The following is a 17,684-nucleotide window of genomic DNA, read 5'->3' on the forward strand; positions in this document are numbered from 1 at the left end:
AGTAATCAAACAATGGTCGTGTCACGGCCACCTACCATTTTAGAAACAGAATACTAAGCGTTATTGCCAACTTCTATGTTTGGCTTTTCGTGGTCAAAGTGTTTTGTCCTGGGTGTATTCAAAACAAAGCCTAAATGTCTTCCTCGCTTCACTTCGCAATATGTGCATGTGAAGCCATACTTTAACTTTAATGATGAAATTAAGAATGTTGATAGTCATTTCCACAAAGTCATTTAGTTCACAGGCTAAACCGATAACACTTTTCTCCCTTAACCTCTGGTGAAAAGTAAAATAAATTTAGCACAGTCACCGTTAGTTTGTTGTCAGCGAGAGTACTTTAACATGCTTCAAAACTGAATCCCTATTAAACAAATGTAATCAAATGCGACGTATACTGAAGAATTGACAACGGATTCTAAACGTAATGAATATGATACTGGTACTCATTCACGACCTCATGATTAAACTGTATCATTTATTTTTATTACGAAAGCCATCTCAACCGTGAATTTGCGCGTGTGCAAGTGCATTTAAGATAGAGAGGGCGAATGAGAGATGAGAATTTTTCCAAAGTCTTATTAAACATGTCACACATGTAGTCTTTCGTCAGCCTATTACGAATTTCAATGCGATTTACCCTGTCATAGTAAACAATATATTTGCAAACAATTTGATTTGTGTATTACGGACGGGAAAATAATTTAAAAATTGACAACATATTGCATAATCAAGTTTTGATAATTTCTTGAGTGACAACAAGCAAGTTTGGCACAAACTATCAATTCCCCTGACACCTGTATGGATAGGACATGTGCATGTTGAGAAACGGGTACATGAAGAGCGTTTTAGTCTTAAAGAGCTTGGTGAACAGGTAGCCATTAAACCACACCCGTCGTGTTAAAATTCCGTATATAACCATAAGAAAAACCTTGTTCAATTCCAATAGATACAGTACTAGCCCCAGATGTTAAGCATATGGGCGTTTTGATGTTGTGTTTATGTTATATTTCTTAGTATTAGTCAGGTAATTCTGCACAACGATACGTCATTTCTGTAAACATTAGATCACGTGTTATTTTGAGTAAAAAATCAATTTTGTATCAAGAAAGAACGATCGTACTTTAATTAAGAAAAGTGACATTCATAAAGTGTACAAAAATATCCAATATTTGGACTCGAAATGCGTATGAAAATGTGAATTCTAAATGTCAACATGAAGACCCACTCCATGATCTTCTTGAACCTGTAACCCAGAAAATCATATTTACAATGTATCTTTTAGAATCATAAAAATAATTACGTTATTTAAAAGATGGAAATGTATACCTAAAAAAATTCTGCATCTTAATCCAAGTTTCCAATTTTGCAAGACTTTGTCCCATACGTACAAAATCGTCTGCTACCCAACGTGTCTACTTGTCGCTGGAACGGGATTCTCAAGAAATTTCCCGAGGTATAGTCTGTTTCTAAATTCTTTAATAATTTTTCCCCATAAACAAGACGTTGTAAACATACTACATCCTATTCATTGTTGTTTCTCTTCCACATATAGCTTATTTTATATAAAATGTTGAAATTTACTAACTTTTTTACAAGATCGGTTTAGTTTGCTTAATATATCTTGCCATTTATTGGCATTGTTACGTTGAATTTTGTAAAACTAGCTGTAAATCTGACCTATTTACTCGACTGAACTGGTGAAAGAAACAGTCCAAAGTAATGTATTTCATTTCCATAGCCCAATAGATAAACATTACATCTTTTCAAAGCAGTGCGCAGAATAGGCCGACATATCGCGAGTCATGAAAACACGCGGGTAGTATCCCGTGTGTCCAAAATTAATATTATTTTGAACAGAATATTCTGGTGAAGATTGCCTCTTTTCAAATGTAAGCATTGCAGTATTTTATTTTCGTCAATCGGTCGAATTCTGTATGCGTTTCGCTTCAGTATTGGTTACGGAAACTTTAGGAACGCAGAAATGCCCGACAGCATTGTATACATTATTACTTTTATAAATCGCATCAATGAAAAAATTAAGTATATGACAAGTATTTAGCCATCTGGGTAATCTTTCTCAAGGTTTCGGATTCTACTCAGAAAATGGAAATAGTAGAAGTTAGACTGATTTATGTTGATAGTGCAGACGAAATTTTAACTTATCGTTTCATTTCATTTCAGAGTCATCTAGTACTTGGCCAAGCAATATAATCAGTGATGTCAAAGATAAGTATTATGGCGCTGCAGAATTTATTATATAATAATAATAATAATAATAATGATGATGATAATGAAGACTTTGTATAGCGCCTAATCTTTAGAAACTCTAAGAGCTTTACAGCATTAGAAGACACCTATAAGATAAAAAACATATAATGATATGATTACAAAAGCAAACACCATGAAATTAGAAAACAAAAAAAACATGCTGAGAATATTTAAGGTAGGAAACATTATTAGGTCTTTAAGTTTGTTATTGCAGTGGAAATAAGTGAGTTTTGAGAGCCCTCTTGAATGGGATCACTGCGTCTTTGTGTCTAAGTTCAGTGGGCAATTCATTCCACGTTGCTGGGCCCTGGTATGCAAACGAACGCTGTCCATATGACTTCGTTTTCATAGTGGGAATAATGAGTATAAGATTGTCAGAAGAGGAGAGTACGTATCTTCCTGGTGTATACACATAGGTGAGGTCGGATAGGTATGTTGTACTAGAGTCCGACAGTGAAACATAGCACAGAGAACAAATTTTGTGTTTAATTCTGGATTGAATGGATAGCCAGTGTAGGATACAGAGCAGCGGGGACCTGTGCTCTGATCGTGGTACTCTAAGTATGATCCGAGCAGCTGCTTTTTGAACTTTTTGAGGCTTCCGGAGCAGATATTGAGATGAACCAGACATAACTGAGTTACAATAGTCCAGTCTTCAAAGTACTAATGAACACACAAGTGTTTTAGTGGCATCAACTTGAAAGATATTTGCAAATTAAGCTGATGCGTCTCAGCTCAAGATATGCAGCCTTGCATATGTTCATGACATGTTGGTGCAATGTTAGAGTACTGTCCAGAGTAACACATATGTTTCGTACTGATTGTGTGAATTTAATTTTGGTGTTGCTGATATTTATTGTTTGATGTAAAGGATGTGAATGAGAAAGGTTTTGTGCTGTGATCCGAATGGCCTCAGTTTTATCATCGTTCATCTGCAGCTAGTTACATGTCATCCATGATTTCACATCAGAACTGCACCTCTCTACACCTTGCATGGTAGCACCAACTTCAGTTGGGTGGCTAGATTTGTATATTTGGGTGTCATCAGCGTACAATTGGTGAGACACTCCATGATGATCTATCACACTTGAGAGCGAATGAGTGTATAGAATGAAGAGAACAGGTCCAAGAACAGACCCCTGTGAAACACCACAACATAGAACAACCTGTCTGGAGTGTATTCCATTTGCAGATACAATTTATGTCCTGTTGACCAAGGAGGACTTGAACCACAGTAAGGTTGTATCATGAATGCCACATATATGCTGGAGACAGTGAAGTAACATATCATGGTCTATTGTGTCAAATACTGCAGACAAATCAAGGAGGGTGAGGACTGTAATCTTTCCGCTATGCAACGCAGAGAGAATGCCATTAACTACTTTGAGAAGAGTAGTTTCAGTACTGTGGCAAGGGTGATATGCAGATTGTACATTGCTAAAAAGACTGCTTGAATTCAGATGAGATACAAGCTGGGATAGAACAACCTTTTCTAAGAATTTTTATATGAATGGGAGATTAGAAACTGGGCGGTAGTTCTTTAAATCGTTATGGTTTAGTGTTGGTTTCTTCAGCAGAGGCTTTACTGTGGCAGTTTTTAAAAAATGATGGGAATTCCCCGGATGAGAGAGAGTGGCATTAATAACATCAGTTAGTGAAGGCAATACTGGATCTAAGCACTCAAGCAGCAGTGATGTTGGAATTGGATCAAGTTCACATGACTTTGGTGCACTCTTCATCAGGATTGTACGTACGAAATCCATAGAGACAGGTTCAAATGCTGCTAATGGATGCCGCTCAAAATCTGTATTCCAACTGTATGGTGACGACGAGTCAATATAAATTGTGGTGTCAAGCTTCTCTCTACTGGTTTGTACTTTGTCACGGAAGAAAATTGCAAACATGTCCGGAAGGCTGACTGGAGAGAAGGTAGTTAGAAGTGGTGTAGATTTGTTCCTTGACATCAGCTTGTTAGTAATCTTGAAGAGCTCTTTGCAGCTGAAACTTTCCATGATCTTAGTAGTGTAGTGGGATGATTTCGCTGCGTGGACTATATTTGTGACATTCTCTTAGCGGCTTCATATATTTGCATATGAGCTAATGAATAGTGAATCTAATGGAAAGCCAATGCCTCTCAGCTTTACGGCAGTCTCTTTTAGCAGTGCGAAGCTGGTCCCTAACACTGCTATACCATGGAGAACACTTTTGAATTAATACTCTGCACTTGGTAGCTGCGGCATGTTTGTCGAGCAATGAACGCAGGCAGTTATCGAGTTGTTCTGCTGTAGGAGGTAAGGCAGTTGTTAGGTTTGCTTGGATGTCGTGCATTAGTGATGAGCAGAATTTGAGATTAAAGCAAAATAACACGAGAGAAATACGTGACTTTTAGAAATGAAAAGGAATCATATGCATCTTGAACATAATAATAAATATTGTTGTTCATAATGGTATATTTATTCTGAGATGTCCCACCGGAAAATAAACAAAAATTGTATGTATGATATCATAGACCATTGTTTCGTTTGACTTTGTCACTGATAAGATGGAGAACAGTCAACATGTGTCACTGCCATCATATAAGAAATGGTGTATTTCATAATATTTTGTTTGTTTTACAATTTTATGACAACGTACAACCTTCGAAACAAAGACCATTTTTATTTCCTTTCAGGTCCCCCGCTTCAACTTCTTGGGGTTGGACTAGTAATAATTGCTATTTGCTTGATCATCGTTGGAGTTTTAATTGTAGTCACGCATAGGCGTAAATGCGTCCTCAGCAGATCGGGTATAATTAACATCTATTCTTGAATCATTCATGTGTCCACGTTTACTTGATTTACATGATTTTAAGATTTTAAAGTTATAGAATAATTTTTTTTTTCTCGCATGAAACATTTAAAACAAAATCCTCTGAAATTTCACTAAAGGTTATCAAACAATGAGAAGTGCTATCTGCTGAAATATTTAGTTTGCCACAACTTAGCTTTGATATCAGGTCCAGATTAATTACTGCGCTTGCTTTAAGTAACTGAGTTAATTGCATAAGTTATAAATCGGTCACCTAATACCAAGTTTTCTACGGGTGGTAGCAAGTTATTGCTGACCATGTGGAATAGTTGCATTGCTTTATCTGGTATTTATATTTTTATGAATGTGTATTCAGTGATGTAAGGTTTTGATACATCTTGGTCAAGTATAATGTATAGTTCTATACAGAGGTAGCGGTTACTAATTTCACACTTGGGTGAGTCTAAGTTTTGCAAACGGGAACATGTAATATGTAAATAGTAATTTACTTATGACACCTTACAAAATCTATTTTCATCGAATAGCGTAGAACATAGGTATAATAACGTATATGACAATGAAATCATTTATCGTACCTTCAATAGCTGCAAAACTCTCTTTGATATACGTGTCTGCACGTACATGTGCATATGCAGTGCACATTTGACATTTGGTACACATTTAGAAACGTTGTTCAACCTTTTATTCAGAAATATTAAATGCTTCATGCTTACATTGTGACATGACCCGGACATATCAAAACATTTATGTGGAATTATATCCAATTTTATGAACTTTATCTGTGCGTGTTGGCCTGTGGAAATGTATTTCCTAGACATTATTAATATGACAAGAATTAGATTCAAGGAGGCAAGTAATCATGTTTGCCGTGTAAAGAAAGCAAATGTCATTGTCTTCAATCTGATTGACTTAAATGAATAAGGAATATGATCATATGATGCAAAATAACAACACACAAATTCGAGTATTTTGTTTGAAAAATTTCGTCAGGTGATATATACATTGTGTGTCATGTCAGGAAATACCAATAAGTGACTTAGGGAGAATTAGAAAAGATATATACAATCAGGGCTATTTTATATACCTAATAGACACAAACAAACGTAACATGTTTCATACACAGATTAATTAAATACAACTCTGTTTATACGATTTAAACATGCGGCAAAATTAACCATTGCAAGGACTTGCAGTTACAGGGTTGACACTAAGTGCATTAGATCGGTTGGTAAGAACATTGTATATCAGATCTAGAAGTTTACATTTTAAGTCTCACTCTCACCTAAACCTTGTACATGTTACACTGAATAACACTTAATATCTAAAGAGTTTCAACATAAATGCTTTAAAGCATTAGAACTCTTTAAGGCTTTAGGGTGGAGCTGGTCTTGTGGCAAGAACATACATTGGGATAGCCGTGACATAATGAATAATTCATTGTATGCGTTCGCACGAAGCAATCAAGACAGTCAGAAAGGTATTAGGGAGGAACATGTTTTATATTCTACTTACATAAAGATCCGCATGAAACTAGAAACTCATACTGTTCTATTTGAGGCAAAAGTACTATTGCGTTGGAAAAGGATATACACTGTAGCCTCCTATGGGTATTAGTGGTTCCTTTCCTAAGAACTACCACCGTGGGTGATCTAGTTCCCGAGGTCCCGAGGTCGTCATTATGGTAAAATATACTTTGACAAAATTTAGAGAAACAAATGAATAAAGGTCAGTGTATGTATGTATGTATGTATGTATGTATATATATATATATATATATATATATATATATATATATATATATATATATATCAGCGAGGAAGACTTCAATACTTGATTCGTGTTACAAAGGCTTTAGCCTTTTCGCTATAAGAATTTCGGTGCTTAGAAAAGCAAGCTGTTAATGCATAATGACCCAATCACGATTGTTACGAATATAAGAATGACACTGAACCGTGCTTTTAAGAAAATTGTGATTCAAACGATTGGAAATTTTAATTCTCTAGGCTGAACAATTAGATTTATAATCAGACCAAGTTAGGATGGAGAAAAATCATAAATCTATAGAATTCTACAACAAAACAAGACTAAATGAATGTAAGGAAAAGAGGCGAATAGATGATAGAATACAAGTTGCTGTAATAGGTGGATATTTGAAAGGATCGAATTTGTGACATTACAAATATATTCGTATCAAGCGCTCAAATTAAGCTCATATATATATATATATATATATATATATATATATATATATATATATATATATATATGAATGGGCTAAGACTAATAAAGCATGCAAAAATCTGATCGATAGAGATGATACACTTTTTGGTTCCATGCATGTTATCAACAAAGATGCACAACACTTCAACACTTCGTTGTTGTCCCAAAGGATACCATCGCCATGTTGAGGTCGTGAATACATGTAGTCCATCAAACTGCAATCTGGATTCAAGTGTCATGCTAAAATTGACGTATACGAAATTTGAGAATGAATTTGATACCTCTCACCTCTAATATGTAAGCGAAATGTACGCTATTTACATTTAATACAACATAGACATTTAATATTAAATTCCAGTTTAAGGTGTTCAATATCCAAGTTGACGAAATTTTGTATAAACCTGATTATTTTATTTGAATGGCATATTGTTACAAAGCATCTTATGTGCATAACATGTAATCAGCAAAACGTAATTGATAATTGTTAACGGTTAACTGCCGTATTTGGCGCATTTTAAGTTTTAAATATATCCACTCGGATCAATCCCCGATTGGGAAATTTTCCACTTTATGAATTCAACCTTGTCTATAAAATCATAGTATTGCCACCGTCATATTCATCGCTCAGTAAAATTCGTCAACGATAAATCAATGTGCATATAGACATTTAGTTAGTAATTTCATTTTGCTGTTTGGGTGTTATTGATTGCATATTTCAATCCATCCAGTTTAACGCCCAGAGCAATATTATTTTATCCCCGCTTCAATCTTCAATATAGCTTCGAATGTCTCTGTGTCTGCGCTTATTGCAGATACAAATGCTATCAATGCGGCCACCTAATGGGTGTCTTCTTGTTTAGGTAACTTTCAATGCTTCTGTACATGATGTAAACACCGTTTCAAACCAGTTGAATCATTTTCATCATCTTCGTCCATTTTGTCGATACCACCTTGCACAATACCGAAGTTAGTACTCAATCAGGACACTATTTGGGGTCTATTGTGATGTTTGACTAGTGGGGAAGTACATTTGAACATTTTGATAATGTAAAATATAATCGTGTTTTGATTTTGTCACTGATATCTGTGATAGGCAAATTGTAAGTTACAATCACACATCTAATCGTTCTTTCGTTTACATTTAGTTTGGTTTATTGTCATCTATCATTTCGTTTATCTCTGTCAAACAATTTTCTACAGCTCTGAGAATGAATTAGTATTAACTGCGATTGTGGTTTCAACCTATATGTTTTGTTGGGATGCGTCAGCATTTTAAACTCTTGACTGTTAGATTGAACATGGTTATTTAAATCTTTATCTATCTGTTCCAGTTGAAATTGTAAAATGCTATAGTTTCCAGAGATGCTTATATTTTCTCCATGTCACTGATTTGTGTCTCTTACCCTAGATGGAGTAGAAGATTTTATAATCTTGTTTACATGTGAAATCATTCGTTCCTGCAATAACATTGTAAGCAGAAATAAGTCTCATTGTTATGTTCATTATTGTATTTGGGTTGGGTTAATGTATTCAAAATATTATTTTGGAGTTATAGTGAATTCTGACAAGGACATCTTGGATTGTGTTAGTGAGATTAATTGTAAGAAAGATGGTACACCAACACACTTCAGGCTACTGGTACATTAGTACATTCAAGGCAACAGGCACATCGATGCCTTCAAGGCTGGACTTTATTTGGAACACCAATGGAATTTGATGAGAACTTTACTCATTAAGACTGGTGATATAACTTTTGGACTATTTTGGGACTTAATTAGCATTACTGTAAGTTGTTTTTAATTTTTACTTTTGTTTTCTAGGAAAATACGTTATTTGTTGAATTTTACAAAACTTGTTCTTTTTCGCTTTTTTTCATTACTTAGTTTAAGACTATATAATCGTAGTGCACGTGTTTAGTTAATGTAGTTATTGATCGGGTTAAACGGCGGAGCCATTCATACCGTACAATACTTCTTTGATACATATTTCCCACATTGACGTTTTATTTATCATTGTCATTTGTGCCATACTTTTACAGATCGTTTAACAGTTTATGGAATACCTCTGTTTGCTTCCCCAATATTGATAGCTGGGATTATGAAATCATTAGATCGATGTAACTTATTGCTGAATTTAATGATGATAACCATTTTCATGAAAATATCACTACGTAGCAAAAAGAGAGACTTTGACATCCAACATCATGTTCCGATTCCACGATTGAATCTATCATATATTGATGTCTAGATCTCTGTCGTGCTGTTTTCTCCAATAATTGGTAGCTCAATTAGCTATTTAAAATGTGTGATAACGTCGCAACAGAATATCTGGCAATAAAATCGCTGTCCAACAATTTGATTAGCTTGTATCAACGATTTCGTTGTAAACTTTGTAACTTTGATTTTGTCACATACAAACCTCCAACGTTTCTTCCTTTGTCTACTATGCTTACCCTCTAGCTCATTCTACAGTACCAAATATAATTGATAGCTAATAGGTATTTCAATGTGAGGTTCCACCAAAAATGTTCGTTGTAGTGTAATTTGAAAAGTTTATATATATATATATATATATATATATATATATATATATATATATATATATATATATATATAATGCATTTGGTTAAAGTCAGTGTTTTCGTTATTTGATTTGAATTCATCGTTATCGGGTAAAAACATATTTACGTTGAGACAGAAGCTTGACCGGCTGCAAATAAATGCTAAATTTGGATTATGAGCTGGAGATTCAGGAACAGAACGTGGAACATTTTTCTAAATAAAATTCCAGAACAAAATACTGGAAAGAGCTGTATCGATCAATATTATACTGTTTTTCCATTTCTGACAGAATCTCAAATGAAAATGTAATCTGTTTCATTTATTGAGTCCCTACTGTCAAATTATAAAATTTAGCTTACAAAATGTTTCAGTGGCTTCGATGGGAATAAGTATATTTCATTGTAGTAAATATTTGTTTCGTTTAGTATTTGCACAAATTGCATTGTCATACTAAGGTGAAGGACAAGGGTTACGTGCTACACTAGTTAGCATATTTGTTTAAATCTAAAGTCCTTCTCTGGCTAATGCTCTTGAACTAGAGTTCTTTCATGCACTTTTAGAATAAGCTAAATGCAAGCCTATGAAGTCTGCAAAAGTAATATAATGTATTCATCTATATGCTGACCTAGCTTAGTATATTTGTTTATTTTTGTCCCGGAAAGATACATAGTGAATTGAGTAGTTGTGATATTCGCTATTCAACCTACTTTAGATGGAATATGGAAGCAGTTAAAATGTCCTGTGTGATTTCGATTATCATTTATCTGATTAAAAACTCGTGGATCAACGTGTTGTCTTTAGCGTCGTATCTATCCTGTCTTTATGACTTTTCTGAATCATTTTCTATCAGCTTTATATTGTTCAACATTGTATATTTAATTTCCTCTGTAATGTCATTTTGTTCCCCTAGCTAGGACATTGTACATACCATAGTCATCTTATGACGTTTTTCAGGAGTACAATTGAGCTGGTTAACTGCGATGCTTTTTGACCTATTTTCCTTTAACTCTATGGTTTTCTGACAAATGCATATGCGTTTGAAAAACATTTGTTTCAACTGGTCTAGTGATTTCTATATACGTCGGGGATGGGGATTTAACTTCTTCTCTTCCGTGAACAAATATCATTTACTTTCTTTATTTTGTTTAATCAGTGAAAATATTGCTAAAAAGTTGCTCAATATTTTCCGCACATTCAATAAAGAAACGAACAAAGGACAAAGTTGTGTCCTTTTGTTGTACTTGACACTATTAAGATAACAGGCGGAAAAATCTTGGCAGTATAAAAGTATGCCATCAAAAACAATCGAGAAATGTTTCACTAGAAAATTAATATGTTAAATAAAAAGTTTAACGCGTCTCTTATAACCTAAATGATCATGCGCATAGCGAATACAACAAACAATTAGTACATCATGTGATATTGAATATTCGCATGAGATATGTTTACTTGAAGTTTTGATAGTTATTTGCTTGTCTCAAAGTGAGGAAATACGCGATACATGCGGTTTACATTGATTAAAAGGATACATGATCTCCTTGAATGGATTTCAATGCATGCATTAAGAACCAAATAAAGTGTCGATTTCATAAAACCCAGACATTAATGACGGGGATTAGATTGGATATTAGACTGGATCTATTTCCCTTGAAATCTTCAAACTAGGCACAGTTTAATACTAACGTTATGGCGTTTATTCAGTTGTAATAAAAAGGTGATATCTAAAATCGAAATTCTTGATCTACAAACAACTCTTATTCCACAAAGGACTCTATGAATTCCATATACGGTGTTTGTTAAAACAATAACCAATAAATTCATGAAATGATAAAGTTGATTCCGATCGTCCTTGTTCAGCTTTATTTAATTCCAATAGCTTCTCAAACAGTGCATCAGCCAAGTGCAGGGACTTCACGCACAGACGTACCTCGAGAATTGTTAAGATTTGGGAACCATGACATACCTCTGACCGTCCCCGCAGTGCAAGATCACTCATGCCGGAGGATAAACGGATCTGGATACCCTATTTTTAATAGAAAATCGAGGAGTTTACGAATACTTATGAACAATACTCAAGACGTTTGGAACCCAGTTCGACAAACCTTGTCATTGCAAACTTTGACACAGTTATCATATATGATTAAAGGACACGCTCAAAGTGATGATTCAATAAACACGAGATCTTTTGCTTCGTCCAACAGCTTGTCAGATACAGAAGGTTCTACAAACGAGATGTATATGGAGGAACTGTATTCAAGGGTTCAGAAATACAAAGGAGTGTGTAATAATGAACATGATACTGGTGCAAGATCTCTAATCCAGAACAATTTCCGACCAGTGACTTATGATCAACAGCCCCACGAGGACTACTACAGTACAATAAATGAGGTAAAAAGTGACGGCCTCCTCACTCAGTCCGACTCTCTGTCTCTCAATATATGGAAGATATGATCGCAAATGAGATTTTAACTGGTAAAATGGCTTAATGGATTTGTATTTTATAATACAGCTTTGATAAAAATCAAACAGTTTGATTTATTGACGGGAATCTCTACCGGTAGTTTTTATAATTTCATTATAAACGTTCCAAACCAGAGTCGTGTTCTTTCAAAGCGCGCTTAACTTGTACTTGGAGAATATCACTTTATCATGGATAAGCAAACATTTCCTTTTTATGTTGTCTAGCATCGAATTAGGGGATTCATGAGTACACAAAGTGTGCATTTATCACTACGCGATTTATTCCCACAATATAGCCAGTATTTAAAAAAATCACTAAATCTGTATTCGAGTATAATGTAAATCTCTCTCGATCTCTAATACTAATTTTCTTTGCTTGGTGTACTTATTCATATGTTAGACAATAATGAGTATTTCCTTTACAGAAATGTAGTCATCGGGGGTTATTGTATTTGCTATCTAAACTTGAATATCAACGGAGGTCATTAAAAGAAAGACTCTTCTTTTTAATGTTGCTTACAAACTGGCACACCGACTTATTTCCTGCCGTGATGTTCTTCCTGCCTTTCACAAATAAATAGATTCAGGTTACATACATGATTAAATATCGCTGTGTTGTTCAGTTCAGTAGTTTGTCTTTTATATCTTGAAACAAGCATGAATTATATTTTACTGCATACAAATAATGTCTCAATTTCTACACCACTCATCACAATATGTCTGATTTTACGTTTACTAACACAGGACGATATATAAAGTTTAATTGCAAGTATGTATTTAATTATTTTATGTGTATTATTTTACAGTGTTTCACTCTTTCCGTACACACACACATACAAGTACGTACATACATACCTGTGTGTATATATATATATATATATATATATATATATATATATATATATATATATATATATATATATATATATTCTGATTAAAAGACAATAAATGTTCACCTTTTTCTAATAGGCTAGATTGTCTGAATACCACTGCATCAAAACCAACGAGCATGGTGAAAATCTACAGGAGGGCCAAATAAATACTGCAGCTGGAAACAACGACTATGACTATGCGACTCTGCCCGCTTTTTAAAAGCCATGAATTTGTTTGTAATGCTGAATCATAAGCCTCTTATAGAGGATGAAATCTAACAAATACAAACAGTCGCCTCTCTCTCTCAGTTCATATCATAAATATGTTCAGTTAATATCACAAATATGTCAATTACATACTTTTGTAAATTGTTTATTATCTTTTCCTTATCAATAAATGGGACTTTGTCATTTGAATTCATCACAGTTGTTAGGAAATATTTGACTACAAACTGGGAGATAAAAGAAGGGGCAAAACATGCGTGTTCATAATGTTTCATTGTTTTTAAATTATCAATGGCCGGATGTCACGTATTTGGTCACATTAATTGTTAGTATTCCTTTATCAAGTAGTATTTAAGCCCATTTAGGTTTGCTTTATTTTTCATTTCAATTTTGATCTAATTCTCTTTCTTTAATAGTCAGGTCAGGTACCTACTGATATTTATATTAACCTATTTTTCTCTGTTTGAGTTTATTTAATATGTATTACCTATTCAATAACTCATCTCTATGCCCTGTCATATCTTCAGTTACAAATAGATTCTAAATCGTGACACCTTAATAAACTGATATTTTTAGCAACTACGTCAAACAACAAACCAGGTCTGAGTTTCATTTTTATCTAATAGTATAATCTACGTAACTTTCGCCGGCTTGTAAATGTGTTATATTTCCTATCACACTTAATAAGGAAAGACAAATATAATAGCATCTGATTATTGAATTGTGAAGAACGTCAGAACATTGCGTGATGTTACACAATGTGATGCACATTCGTAATATATGAAACGATAATTTCTTTTATAAGAACTTATCTTTGTCTTCATGATTATATACCTAAATGTCTATGATACGACCCTAGACCTCGGAGTTCTATTTGGATAAACGCTCAAGCATTTGTATTGTGTATATCTTGGCAGCTGTAACGGTCTCAGCTGTGGACGTTACACGTGTACATTCACCTTGAACTTCTCGGTCTCAGGTAGTAACCTTAACAAACAGCGCGGAATGCATCGATAACTGATCTCCAATCTTGCTTTACTAAATGGAAAAAGGAGCGGCTATGCAAGATGCTGATTGTTAATTTTTTATTTCCGTGTGAGTTGGTTCCGGTGCAACCCAAATCCTTTCATTGGACCTTGTTCCGTAAATGTTTTTGCGGTGAACCCATCGTCTAGTGGGTATGGCGCTGTTGTATGGCAGCTAGGCTATAGCTTCAAATTAACACCAAGTCCCAGATGTTCAAAGTGGATAATTACCTGGACACGTTAGTAGAAAATATTTAAAAAGCATGTGCTTGGATTTATATCCAACATGAATCCAGAGTAGAAGGTTTGTAACATAGTTGACTATCTGGCTAAACGATATAATAAACGATCTACATAATATATTCTGTAAAGTTCTTGGTTTCATGGAAATGAAAAAATGTGCCCGTACATAACAGCAAATTTAATCGTAAGTTGAGATTTTGTTACGTTGGATTCAGAGTGCTGCTTTACATTGCTCTATTCCTATGTCAGCATAATTATTACTTAATTAATTTATACTGAGGAAACTTTCCTAAATATCTATGAACCCCAATATTCTCCTGTCATGATATTCGGCATGGCAAATCTCTTGCCTACAACTTGTTTAGACTTAGTAATAAAGCAAATCAAAAGCCGAATAGACTGGCAGCTAGTCTAATGACTTCTTAGTAGATTAGCAGTTGCGACAGACTATCGATAGCAATATAACATATAGCTAATAACATATTTTAACTAAATCCCATTTTCTTCTCAAATGTTTTATGAAATTATGTACTTTGACCATTATTTTTCATACTTTTTACTCACACTACGAATCTTAAGAAAGTTTATATACAAAATAATAATGCTGTAGTATCTTTGAATTATTTTGATTCAAATATCTACATAATTGTAAAGTTTGTTTAATGTAATGTTGGGGTCTTTTAAAGTATCTGCCAAATACACTGGAAATTATCGTTGTAGAGGGCATTATATAGACTTTTGAATTAAGCCTACCCTCTTAAGAATTATATATCTACAACACACTGCTACAATTATCAATTATTTTTATTATCATTCTCTTTCCACGTATATTTTATAAGAACAACTTTGGCAATTTTTAATTTTTTACAAGAAAAAGGGGATACGTTCAATATATTGCCAAATACGAAAAAAGAAACTCGGAAGTAGCTATAAGATTTTTAAACTATCCAAGAATTACCTGGGAAAGGGATGGAAACAGAGAACGTTTACAAACAAAATATGTCCAAGGCATATTCCTTCATTCAATATTGTCATATTATACTAAATGGAAAGTGAGTATTCTCCCAGTCATGTAACTTTGGAGTACTATAACATGTAGATACAACCTCGTTGTATATATTTACAACGTTTTAAGACAATATTTGTAACATATTCTTCCAAATCTTTAATTATTGTCCATTTGTGTAATTTGTATTTCCCCGATTGGAGTTACTGTAGCACTTCCTTGTCATTTCTAGGCAATTAATGGATGAAGTTTCCCCTGTTGCATGTATGTTTCTTTCTCAAACAATAAGTATCAGAAATACCAACCTTAAATTAACACAGTCAGTATGAAACCTAAATGTCACTCTTGACAGCAAGCTCTCATTACACAAACATATAATGAACATATGCAAGGCTGCGTATCTGGAGATGAGATGCATGAGCTACATTCACAGTTTTCTTTTGGCTGATGTCACTGAAACACTTTTGGTTTCCTTAGTACTTTCAACAATGGACTATTGTAATTCACTTATATATGGTTCATCTCAGTATCTACTACAGAAACTTGAAAAGGTTCAAAATATGGCTGCTCGGATCATCTTTAGAATACGAAAAACTGAGCACACCTCCCCTTCCTCTGTAGCCATCACTGCCTGCCTATTCAATTCAGTGAGAATGAAAGTTCACAATAATGAATTCCTTCTATGACCCATGACATACAACTGTAAAGGTAATGGGGAGACAGAATTTCGTCTGCCCATTTCAATGGCATTAGAGGAAAGGTACATAAACAAGTAAAGAAACTGATCAATGACATTGACCTAAAAAGATAAAACCTTCACTGGTACATGAAATTCCATCAAAGAAAGAAATATACGTGCAACAGGGTTGATCCCTGTTCATCAAACATCTTTCATCATTTAAAGAAAAAACAAATAAAAACATAAATTATTGAGTCTTTATGTTTACCTTGATGATAAAATCCAAATGTGTAATGCAACATACCTTTGTGTTGCAATATATATTGGCAAACATCATCCTTGAACAACTCTCAAGTAAATGCTCTCTCTCTCTCTCTGTTCAGCAATCCTTTTCAAGATACAAATATAATAATTGATATTCTTAAAGTAATTCACGTGCACAAGAAACATCAGTAAAGCATGGCTGAGGTGTCCAGCCATAACCTATGTTTAAACATTTGCAATATACACAATATACAATAAACGCGCGATTGTTATCTCCTTTTTCCATTCATTTATATATATATATATATATATATATATATATATATATATATATATATATATCTGTGTGTGTGTGTGTTTGTGTGTGTGTTTTATGTGTGTGTGTGTGTGTCTGTGTGTGTGTGTTTGCTTTCAAATGCAGGTTGAGACTTTTTTTATTGAACATAAGTTGTAAGGATTGTACATGTCATCATTCATCACCATCACCATCATCATCAGGTGTATGAGTCATTACCAAAAAGATATTAAGATTTACCTACTCTAACTTGCTGTTGATCAGACTTTGAATATGGTCACGCTTTTATGATGTATTGATAATTTCCAAAAATAGTTCTACAGTTATGTTGCAAATGGTTATTTGTTCGGTCATAGAATTAATGTGTAATTTTGTTTTTACCTTCTCCCAATAAACGAACAATGACACTTCTTTTGGGAAAAAGAACGCTTCCATTTGTTTACTCCTGTTAAAGCAAATCTGCTGTTTCTAATGCTCTTTTTATAAGGGTTTGTGAACCGTTTTCCTGAGATGCCTGTCTTTCTATTAAAAATTATATTGCAGATGATGTTGTTTATGTTTTTCAACCTATACTCTGGAAGTAGATCGCGTCACCTTCATCTATTCTCCACTGTGTTTAATCTGACCGGGTAGGACTTGTTTTATTGCCTACCTTCAGCTTAATGTATCAAAAACAAGCGGTGCTGCATATCATTTTCTTCATCTAGAGAGGTTTCTCCTGGAGAGTTTGTTGATAGACTATAAGCGTATCACCTATG

The 17,684-nt window shown here is 34.0% G+C and overlaps 1 protein-coding gene across 2 annotated transcripts; it reads left to right on the top strand.

Moving 5' to 3' along the window:
- Positions 1 to 3,786: 3,786 nt before the first annotated feature.
- Positions 3,787 to 17,468, top strand: LOC149793657 (uncharacterized). 2 transcript variants are annotated; one of them, XM_089967634.1, is made up of 3 exons: positions 3,787 to 5,053; positions 11,734 to 12,245; positions 13,287 to 17,468. In XM_089967634.1, exons 1-3 carry the CDS (start codon positions 4,852 to 4,854, stop codon positions 13,407 to 13,409), a joined length of 837 nt encoding a protein of 278 aa, XP_089823760.1. In that variant the 5' UTR covers positions 3,787 to 4,851; the 3' UTR covers positions 13,410 to 17,468. The 2 variants fall into 2 exon arrangements, with proteins under 2 accessions (XP_089823760.1, XP_089823762.1); XM_089967636.1 differs by having other exon boundaries at positions 11,746 to 12,245.
- The last annotated feature ends 216 nt before the right edge of the window (positions 17,469 to 17,684 follow it).

The sequence above is a fragment of the Sinohyriopsis cumingii genome, chromosome 8, assembly GCF_028554795.1.
Source record: "Sinohyriopsis cumingii isolate HCF-2022 chromosome 8, ASM2855479v2, whole genome shotgun sequence".
Lineage (NCBI taxonomy): Eukaryota > Metazoa > Mollusca > Bivalvia > Unionida > Unionidae > Sinohyriopsis > Sinohyriopsis cumingii.